The sequence below is a fragment of the Crocuta crocuta genome, unplaced genomic scaffold (genome assembly GCF_008692635.1).
Source record: "Crocuta crocuta isolate KB4526 unplaced genomic scaffold, BGI_CrCroc_1.0 scaffold43, whole genome shotgun sequence".
NCBI classification, from domain to species: Eukaryota; Metazoa; Chordata; class Mammalia; order Carnivora; family Hyaenidae; genus Crocuta; species Crocuta crocuta.
In genome coordinates, this window is record NW_027529429.1 from 421,765 (window position 1) to 433,223 (window position 11,459).

An 11,459-nucleotide genomic window follows, 5' to 3' on the forward strand; every position below is an offset into this window, starting at 1 on the left:
ATAGTCCCATATTGGCCTCCATTTAGTTCAGAGATATACATAGAAGTGATAAAGGGAAAAATAGAGAAAATTTGAGAATTAAGTCTTTAAAAGATTTGGGGTATGTTTCCTGGCACCTAAGTGGAACCAAACAGAAAAGAAACATACCAGGTTTTAAATCAACATATATTGCCCAAAAACCCCACACAAAAAAACTCAAAAAACAAAAACTAACTAACTAAAAAAGCTCATCTAAAAAAATCCCTTCACTATTTAAGAATTAACCAGACTCTTGGGACCCAGCATTTCAGCACCAGAAAGTGGGCAAAGAAAGCTGCGCTGTCCCCAAGAAGAATATATTACCCAATTACTATTTTAGATATGGCTTAAGAACATAATAGAAAAGAAGCTTCCAGAGATGCTTCCATGGGTCACAGAGAGGAATGGACAAGAGAGTAGAAACTTCTCCACCACTTCCCCCCAAAAATAGAAAAGAAACTTCTCCCAAACCCATATAGAGCTTTCCCAGTGTCTCCCCAATGGGGAATTCAAAATTACTATGAATTAATGATTACTGTATGTCTTACATTCATCATCTTTCCAAATGGGAGAAGCTATTGTTAAGTATCCCTGTTACACTATCATGTATTTAATAAGGGGATGAGAAGTGAGAAGATAAATTTCCTTTTAAATTATAGGTCTCTAGGTCAAGAAAAACCCCAACCAAATCTGATGGAGAAGGCTTTTTTTCTAAGTTTATTTATTTATTTTGAGAGAGAAAGAGCAAGTGAGTGGGGGGAGTGGGGGGCNGACCTGAGCCAAAACCAAGAGTCAGACACCTAAGCTACTGAGTCACCCAGGTGTCCCTGATGGAGAAGTTCTTGTATATCACCTGAAGATCCTACACTTGGAACTGGGCAAAGTGCCCAGATGGGACTTTAGGGTTTCACCTGTGGAGATGTAGAAGCAATACTAGATCAGAAGGAATTAAGTAGTGTGTGTGTGTGTGTGTGTGTGTGTCCAAATGATTTTCAGTCATAAAATTAGATAATATTTAACAGTGAAGGGTCCAGAGGTCAAATACCTCACCAACATTTCAAATTAGTTAATCTATAAATATACATAGGGAACCCTATGCTAGATGCTGGAACTATAATGATGAGTAAGACATATGCTAACTTGGATGTAAATTGAAAAAGGAAATTTAAAAAAAGAAATATTTCTCAGATACTTACGATGAGATAAGGATTGTGTTACTACATATATGGTTTATTTCCTCTCTACAACCCTATGAGATATTATTGATATCCCCATTTTCCAGATGAAAAAAATGAGGACTAAAATCATTAAATATTTTTCACATATTCACACAACTAGAAAACAATAAGGACAATGCTTTAATCCTGACAGGACTCCAAATATTATCCACATAGCTATTTAGTGATACAACCAATATTTGTAACAATCCTTCACTTCTTGAAAAACAGGACAGAGAGGAAGTTGAGAAACTTCCCAGGGTTTCCAGCTCAATGTAGTTGATGGAATCATCATAATCTAGTTCCTAAGAAAAAGAATGGAACGCGAAGAAAAGCAGCCTAAATGATTTAGTTCTACATCCTGGAGGAGATGTCTAGTTGATACATAGATTTATGCATCTAATGCCCAAAAAAGAGTTCCAGGGTGGAGAAAGAGATGTTGGACTCATTTGTGTTAGTGGTGGTTAAGGATATGAGTGTGTATGACCTTTTCTGAAAAAGCATAAAAGAATGAGGGTCAAGACTGTGAACTCCAAGAGACTACTCCAATTTTGCTAACCTGTCCAGGAACAATGTGCACATTCCTATCAGGAGCCAAGTTAGAAGAGAAAAATCAAGCGTGTCCTGTTTTCTCTAACTCTAGTCTATTCCCTGATCTCTGTGTTACAGGAAAGCCATGAGAAGTAAGACGCTGTGCAATCTGCAGCTTGTTTACCTCCCTGATGCCAAACTGCCTTTGTGAGGAACTGGTTTACTCATCCCTGGTGTGTGAACTAATTTAGCTGATCATCTGAATGCCTAAGAGAAATCCATGTTCTAACATCAGGAGGTAAGTGCATAATGGTGATACCATTCATTTTTCAAACATTTATTATGTCCCAGGCATTTTATAATGCACTGAGAGTACAAATATGAATGATACAAACTCTTCTGATTTCAAAGAATTTACAATCAATTAGGGGTACAAATAAATAAACAACCCATTACAAATCACTACATACATTTTGAGATTTGTACAAGATGCAATCAACGTATAAAGATAGGAGTCTTGGAGTGCCTGGAAAAGTCAGGAAAGAGTTTTCAGGGAAAGTAGTTCTTGATCTGAAATTTGAAAAATGAACAGTTTTCCAGATGGCTGAAGGGCAGGTATGACTGTTTTACGAAAACAGCTGCCATTATAAAAGTGAGTGAAGAGCTACTTGAGCCTGTACAAAGAATCAATGCACATTTGGAGATTTAAAAAAAAACAAAACGGGAATCCCTTCAGATATTAAATATAAAATTATATTTATCCATGTGCTTATAACTCACTTCATGTTATGTTCAGTTCTCTGTGTTTCTGTAATATGTCTGGTCTACTGAAAATACCAAATGTTCATATCAGAGGCATGTATGCTTAGTTATTATTCCTGGGTTGTGGAGGAGGGGTGTGAGAAGAGAAGAAGATAAAAAATGCAAGAAAAAAACAAACAAACAAAAACAAAAACAGGAGAAGAAGGCAAAGATGAAGAGCCAGAAGAGAAAAAAAGAAAAGCTGGAAAAGGACCACGAAGAAGGAAGAAAAAGAGGAAGAGAAGTAAAAGCCCTCTTAGTCCAGGAAACCTCTGTATTTCACACTTGATTTCCTTGATAAAGCTTGGAGTGCAGATTCCTGGGGAGCCATCAGCCCAGAGGGGAAGCACCACACCAAGTCTTGATGTCAAAGAACCGGTGGGCTACACCCTCCCGGATCTGCTTAGTCTTCACACCATAGACAATGGGGTTGAGCATTGGTGGCACCACCACATAAAGATTGGCCAGCAGGATATGGACATGTCGAGGAATGTTACGTCCAAAGCGGTGGGTCAATAATGTAAAGAAAGATGGAACATAAAACATGAGAATAACACAGAGGTGGGAGCCACAAGTGCTAAGGGCCTTGTGCCGGGCATCCTGAGAAGGCAAGCGAAACACAGCTCGGAGGATCAGTGAGTAAGACACAGCAATTAGGATCACATCCATGATGACCATGACAATAGGCACTGAGAAGCCATACCAGATGTTAACGGTGATGTCAGCACAGGCCAAGCGGGCCACTCCGATATGCTCACAGTAAGAATGGGGGACAATGTTGGTCCGGCAGAAGGGCAGCCGCTTCAGTAAGAAGATCACTGGGAAGATGATGCAGAAGCTTCGGGTGACAATGGCCAGACCAATCCTTCCCACAACACGCCATGTTAGCACGGCTGTATAATGCAGGGGGGCACAGATGGCCACAAAGCGGTCAAAGGCCATGGCTAACAGGATGGCTGACTCACCCACAAACATCACATGGACAAAGAAAACTTGAGTGACACAGGCATCAAAGGCAATGTCATGGGCATGGAGCCAAAAGATGGCTAGAGCCTTGGGTACAGTAGTGGTAGATAGCAGGATGTCCGTGATGGCCAGCATGGAGAGGAAGAAGTACATGGGCTCATGAAGATTACGTTCTGTGATGATGACTACTATCAGGATGCTGTTCCCCAGGATGGCAGTGATATACATGAGGCAGAGGGGTATTGACAGCCAAATGTGGTAAGCCTCCCATCCAGGGATGCCCAGTAGAACAAAAACTGCAGGGTGGAAGATGGTAAAGTTGGCATGAGTCATGATGCACTTTAGAGTCCTCTCTATAATGACTCAGAAGCTGATGAGTCTGCTGAAAGTGACAGGAACAGAAAGGATCTCTGAGTGTGTACAGAGATCATACAAGATAGCATTAAGTTCTAAACCATGGGACTCTCCAGAGGCAAGTTCTCCCAGAGAATGCTCATTTGAGTGTATGGCTTATTAGCATATAGACCTTCTGTGTCAGTCATACTTCTGGAACCAATAGAGGCAGGGGCACCTGGGTGGCTCAGTCGATTAAGCATTTCACTCTTGGTTTCAGTTCAGGTCATGATCTCACAGTTCGTGAGTTCGAGCCCCTTGTCAGAATCTGTGCTGACAGTGCAGAGCCTACTTGGGATTCTTGGTCTCCCTGTCTCTCTGACTCTGTGTCTGTCTGTCTCTCCCTCTCTCTCTCAAGATAAATAAATAAACATTAAAAAAAAAAAAAAGAAGAAGAAGAACCAATAAAGGCTTCACCCTGCCTCCATCACCCTACTCCAAAAGTTTGGCTCCACCATACCTTTCGGACATCATTCTACCATTTCCATACAAGTGGTATTTGTGCCCTTACCTGTGTTATACTTTTCCCTGTCCCCAAGATTTTGCTCCTTCTTTATTTACCTGAATTTCCCTTCCCTTCCACTTGTACTTACTCAAATTTTAACCTTAAAATACTTCCTTAAATTGACCACGTTGTAATGGCCTATGTTCATAACAATGTATCTCCTTCCTGAAGATCTATTAGCTAAGCTATTCTCTAATTTGATTATATTTAATCACATTAAATTTATCTGGCTATTACTTTGAACATTTCACATGAGACTAGCCTAATATCTTGGCACTTATGGCTTCCTGTGCATGAAAATGGAGTACCAAATGGATATCCAGAAGGAGCCTAAGGTATATATTTCTCCACACTGACTCAAATTCAAATCTTCCCAAAAGGCAGCAAGGAATGGAGCAACCGAGAGAGGCCATATTCATCACCTACTCCTTGCTTCTCATGCTCCTCCCCAAATGGTTCCATAAAGGTTTCTCTAGGCTAGATCTCCTTATCCTTAAAAGCCCCCCAGGAAAAATACTCTGAGTACAGAGAACCAATACACTCCCCCTGTGGCTCCATTAAGATAGCCCTCCTCCTACCCTACTTGTTTTTACCCTCAAAAACATCCAGGTTTCCCTTCTGTAAGAAGGGGTAAGTGTAAAGTCCTTCTTGCCTTAGCTTTTCCCACCATTCAGGTAAGATTTGTTTCCTCCTGAAGGTCTAGACCACCTGTCAGCTATTAAGTCTAGAGAAGGATGATTAAAACTCTGGAAGGGAACATGGAGAAAAGCGACTATAAGAGAGAATAAGAAGTATAAAGTTTCCAAATAAATACTAGATGGATCTACTGACAATGGTTCAAAGGGCCCCAGGGAGTAAGGCATCGAAAGGAATGAAAGCCCCAGTTTATGAGGTCATCCCCCTTCCTCTGCGCAGATGCAGTTCTTCAGTGCATGATGAGCTGTGGGGAGGAATTAATGGGACTATATAGGTGGGGACAGAAATGGGAACAGGGTCAGATTTAGGGAAGTGTTGTCCCCAGGTGAGCTAGTAACAATGACATCTTTCAAGCCAGGATATTTTAAATATTCATTCAACTTCTATTTAGATGAAAAACTGACTTTTGCTGGCGATAAGCACAGAGAAGAAGAGCCACTGGTAGCATTGCTCTGCCTCTATTCTAAAGCATTGGCCCCAAATTACATAAACAAAAGCCCCACCAGAAAACAAATTCATTTTCTTTAGAAGAAAACTTACTGAAATTCTTCCTCACTTTTCTGAACCCCATTAGTTATTAATGCATCCCTTCTCAATAAAAGATACCTGATATAAGTCCTTATAAAAACAACTCCAGTTCTCTGCTATAATTCTAATGATGCTTTAAAACCCAATAGTGAGCCAGCAAAGACAAGGGGGGAGAAAGGCAGAGAGGGCTGGATGGCTGTTATTGAGGTTCCAGAAAGAAGGTTATTGTCTGTGTGATGAAAGACTTTCATTTCATTCAAAGGCTTCTGAGGGCCTCATCTCAACCCTGCTGAGTATTCTCAGCAGGAGGGTTCTAGGCTCATTTAGGAAGAGGGATAAGAAGAGAGGAAAGTCACAGGCACAAAGAGGGACATCCAAAATCTCACAGAAAGTACCTCCCTGAACCCTATGAGGATATCTAGATGAGAGAGAAGATCCAGAACAGTGGAGAAGGCACAAGGACCCATACTAAGTGGAAGGGAACAGGTGCATTAGGTGAGGGCACTAAGTTCTGGAGCTACACTTCCTAGGTTAATTTCCAGTTCTTCTGATTAGCTGCATGACCTTGGGCAAGTTGCTTTACTTCTGAGCACCCCCATTTTTTCATTTGTAACGTGAGTAACAATAAACTGCATGAGGCAATTAGGATGATTAAATCAGCTAATTCAGATAAAGTGCTCTAAAGACTAGGTTATTATTCTTGTTATTATTAGTTATAAGCCTCTCTGGCCAGGGTCTCATTGTTTTTCTCAAGTGGCAAAACACCTTAACGAATATTCAGCAACATTGAAGTCTTATTCTTCATCCAAATATGACCAAAGTAAATTCCTTTCCCAAGGAAGAGTACAATGGGATGAGAAAAGTGCCAAAAGAGAGAAAAACAGCCTGAGAATAGATCTTTCAAATGGACCTGGTGTCTCAGAATCAAGACCCGAGGGCTGGGTGACGCACCAGGCAGGTCCATCACTGATGAACTTAGCTTAGGTCACAGCTACCTGGCAGGCTTCTCTGGCAGGCTTTGAAAAACACCCATCCGTCTCAGCAGGAACAGAGACTGTCTCCAACATTTATAGAATCCCAGGGTGGAATGATAGGAGTCAGAGCTTCAGCTCTAAAATCAAAGAGAGCCAGGAGTGAGCATCAGGGGGAAGTCTGTAGCCAGGCTACAGAGAAATGGAGCCACTTCTTTCTCACAGACCCCTGAGCAGACTTTACTGTCTCTTTTTCCTGCTAGTGTCCTTTTCTTCCTGAAAGTCCCAACCAACTCTATTTTTTTGGTAATCCCCATTGTCTCTTAAAGCTTAGTATGTCTTCATGCAGTCTTAACGTTGGAAGAATCTCCTAACATCAGAACAACATATTAAAATACACTCACAAACCACATCAGGTATAATTGTTAGATAACCATATAGGAGTGAGTCAGTTACTTTTTGGCCTAGTTATACTATGTAGATATTTATTAAAACAAGTAGTAATTTTATTTTGCCATTTTCTTTGTGCTTCAGATCTCAAGTGTTTTTCACTACTCTTAGGTTCTTTTATTATTCTTTTTAAGTTTATTTATTTATTTTGGGGGAGAGAGAGAGAAAGAGAGCATGTACAAGCAGGAGAGGAACAGAGACAAGGACAGAGAGAGAATCCCAACCAGGCCCCACACTGTCAGTACAGAGCCCAGCGTAGGGTTTGAACTCACAAAACCATGAGATCATGACATGAGCCAAAATCAAAAGTCAGATGTTTAACCAACTGCACCACTCAGGTGCCCCATACCACTCTTAGGTTCTTTGAAAAGTACAGGCTCTAAACCCTGAAACCATGTCCCGAACAGATAAAACAGCCTGTCCATCACCCCAGGTCATAAGGGTGGCCTTTGTTTGCAGCACAATATATTGGAAAGATTAGTTATGAGATGTGTCAACAAGAGATGCCTTTTATAAATAAGGTGCAAAACCTTGTGAATGATTTATCCTTTTAATAAATTGGAGAAAATACAGATTTATGTCTCTAATAACTTCACTTTTGTTCACATGCACTTAAAGCTAGCAGGTAAAATGTTTTCATAATCTTAAGTCAGTGTTATCTATACTGCAGGGGTACTGATATACCCTTAATTCACTGACATAGTGACTCACATTTTTAAATAAATAAATATCTCAAGAATGTCCACCTACCCATTTGTTTCCCTCCCTGTAAGCATTTTGGAAATTTTGTAAAAATCTGAGTAAGCGTATGGTGGTGTATTATGTGTAAATACCATCTGCCACATTCTTATGCTATGATGGCAAAAACATGGAGAACCCAGCTCCAAGGCACACTTTCTTGTCCCAGTCTCTATACTTGTTCTGCAAAGTACAGGATGGAAGACAGAATGTGGAGAACTTTTCTGGCTTAGACACACCTGACACCCAGATTACCAGCAAAAGTTTCCTCAAAAGTCCTCCTCACTCTGGAAATGGGAGTTCACAGCACTAAGCACAGAGTTTTGCATATCATAGGTACTTAGGAAATATTTGAACAAATGACCATGGAATTAGTAAGTTAATCTTTCACCAGTAGTTTTGCCTGTTTCACCAAGATATTGATCAAAATCTGAGCCATTTTCATGAATATCCCCCACTGATTAACCATGTCTTGATACAGTCTGATTCTGACTGCTCTATGGATTGCCCTCAAACATTTATCAGGGGCACCTGACTGGCTCCGTTAGTAGAGCATGTGACTCTTGATCTCAGGGTTGTGAGTTCAAGCCCCATTTTGGGTGCAAAGGCTACTTAAGAAATTTTTTTTAATCAAGAAGGGTCTTTTCCCCCACATTCTCCTGGTGTTTTGCTCCATTCTGCATTCCCATTCCTAACCAGGGCCATCTCCTAGTCCCATTGACATTTCCCCTAATGCCCACCCTCCCCACCCTGTGCTCTACCATGCTGTAATCCATCTGTCATCCTTTGTCTCATTTTCACATCTCTACCTCCTCTCTCCCAGCTCTAGTCTCTGTCCTTCGCAGATACTCCTAAACATACACACTCACACTCCTGTCAATCCCTCCCCCTGCAACCCTCGATGCTCTTGAACTCACCTACTATATCACAGTATCAGTTGAAGCACTGAGAAAGTGATAGAACAGAGCTCAAAGTGTTACTTGTTCTGAGAGCAGAGGAATGAGAAGGAAAGAGAAAGCAAGAGCCTGATCATCTTGGCATGAGGGGGTGTCACTATTCCTGCTTGGTTCAGGATACTTATATTTAGACTGAGAAGACACATGCTTCCTTCTTCTGGAGGCAGAGTCAAGAATCACCCCTGGGATCATTAAGCATGGGATCAATGACCCAAAGGAGAAAGAAAACTCTTTCCCTAACGCCAACAGGGAACACTAACTCTTAGGATAATTAGTAACTCCAGAAGAAAAAATGCACAGAAAGTATTTGAAGACACAGCTTAAGAACAGACAGAAATCCCAGCAGTAAAATAATAACACAATTTGTAACAGCTAACATTTGATGAGCCCTCACTACATCCCTGTCACTGGGATTAATTAATTAATTCTTAGACCAACTCAAAGAGATAAGGACTATTATTATAATCCATTTGGCAGATAAAAATAGAAGTTCACAGAGACCTGTGACTTCAAGTGGCTGCTAAGAAAAGGCAAAAGTCCCCAGGCGAACATGTCAAAGTGTTCAGAATCAGTCCGGAAACACTGATTAAGGGAACAAAGAGGGATAAATATGAAGCAACCAACCTTACAGGATCAATCATTCAAGGTAAGTTCAAGAAAAAAGAAACAGAATAAATTAAAGATTGATTAAAATGTTTACACCATGGGGGTACCTAGGTGGCCCAGTCAGTTAAGCCTCTGACTCTTGATATCAGCTCAAGTTGTGATTTCCAGGTTGTGAGATGGACCCTCTCATTGAGCTCCGTGCTCAGCATGGAGCCTGCTTGGGATTCCCTCTCCCGCTCTCTCTCTGCCCCTCTCCCGTTCATTCTCTCTCTCTCTCTCTCTCTCACTCACTCTTTCTCTCAAAATAAACAAATAATGTTTACACATGTTTAAAAAATGTTTAGCCATTAAAAGCAAAATTTACTTTGTGTGGTCACTTGATTAGAGTATTAAAGTACTCTATTATTGAGAGGAGAGTAATTCTTCCCAACTCAACTTGTAACCTTCGGGGCAAAAAGTTGCTAGGAACCCCACAACCCTTCTTCCATAAGGAAAAAAAGGAAATGACATTAGCCCAATCAACTATCCCACTTGTAGGGATTTACCCAGGAAAAATAAATCATAACTCCACAAAAGCCTTCTACACAAATGTTCATAGCAGCTTTAATCATAGTAGCCAAAAACCAGAAACAACCCAAATGCCCATCAATAGAAGAGTCGATAAACAAATTGTGATTTATTTATACAATGGAATTCTATTCAGCAATTAAAATGAACAAACTACTAACACATGCATTAATACAAATCAAATTCAAGATCATTTTGTCGAGTGAAAGAAGCCAGATACAAAGGCTACACACTGTATGTTTCCAAATATACAGGTTCTACAACAGACAACTAGTCTGTGGTAACATAAATCAGAATGATTGCATCTGGAGTGGGAGGAAGCAGAGGGAGTTTCTTTAATGAAAGTATTCTACATATGGAAAAGTGTGAGTTTCATGTGTATCTGTATTTGTCAAAAGAAGGATTTGGAGGTGCATCAGGAACAAAGAACATCAGGAACAGAAATATGCATAAGTTCTTTTTCTCATAAGGTTTTTATTTCACATGAAATGGTTATAATAAAAATTATAATACCATCTGATACTTAAGATAATGATATTTAAACATAGAAAGAGCAAAGGGACATCTAAATGGAACTATGGTTCTCACACTTTACTAAAAGTGGTAAAAAGTTGATACCAGTGGACTATGAGTCACATATATGTGACCCTACAAATATATCAGGAGGAATCCTAAAAATGTTCAAATAACCCACAGAAAGGAAAGAAAACAGAAATAGACGAATGACACACAGAAGAAATAAAAAGAAAACAAATAATAAGACGGTTTACTTAAGCCCTAACAAATTAACAATTACCTAAACTGTAAATGTTACCTTGACCGGAACAATTACCTTAACTATAAAAACCAGAAACTGGATTTAAAAAAACAAAAACAAAAAACAAAAAAAAATCAACTACATGCTGTTTACAAAAAATTCACTTCAAATTCAATGACGTAGGTAGGTTGAAAATAAAAGAATGGAAAAAATATATATCATGTAAACATTCATGAAAAAAATCAGGAGTGGCTACATTAACATCAAATAAAGTAGACTTCAAAGCAAAGAAAATTACTAGTAACAAAGAGACACATTACATAATGATAAAAGGGTCAATTTACCAGGAAAATACAATGATCCTAAGTATGTACACACCAAACAACAGAGCCTCAAAAGATATGAAGCAAAAACAGAAAGAACTGAAAGAAGAAATAGACAACACTCTATAATTTGCAACTTTAACAGCCCCCTCAGTGCAGAAGTTCTATCTGGGCAACTAGTAGAACTACTAGATGGAATATCAACCAGGATATACGAAACTGACCAACATAATTAGTCAACATGATCTGGTTGAAATATACAGAACACTCCACCCAACAACAATAGAACATACATTTTTTTTTTCAAGCACGCTTGGACATTTACCAAGATAGACCTTATCCACAGCCATAAAACAAACGTAACCAAAATTGTTCGTGTCAGATGTCTAATATACATCATTTCAGATATATATACAATTATACATACATAGTTAGG

At 39.6% G+C, this 11,459-nt stretch overlaps 1 protein-coding gene across 1 annotated transcript; it reads right to left on the reverse strand.

The window, feature by feature from the left end:
* Positions 1-2,897: 2,897 nt before the first annotated feature.
* OR52B2 (olfactory receptor family 52 subfamily B member 2) lies at positions 2,898-3,866 on the reverse strand. The gene has a single exon (XM_077759519.1). The coding sequence runs from the start codon at positions 3,864-3,866 to the stop codon at positions 2,898-2,900; it is 969 nt and encodes a 322-aa protein (XP_077615645.1).
* Positions 3,867-11,459: the final 7,593 nt, after the last annotated feature.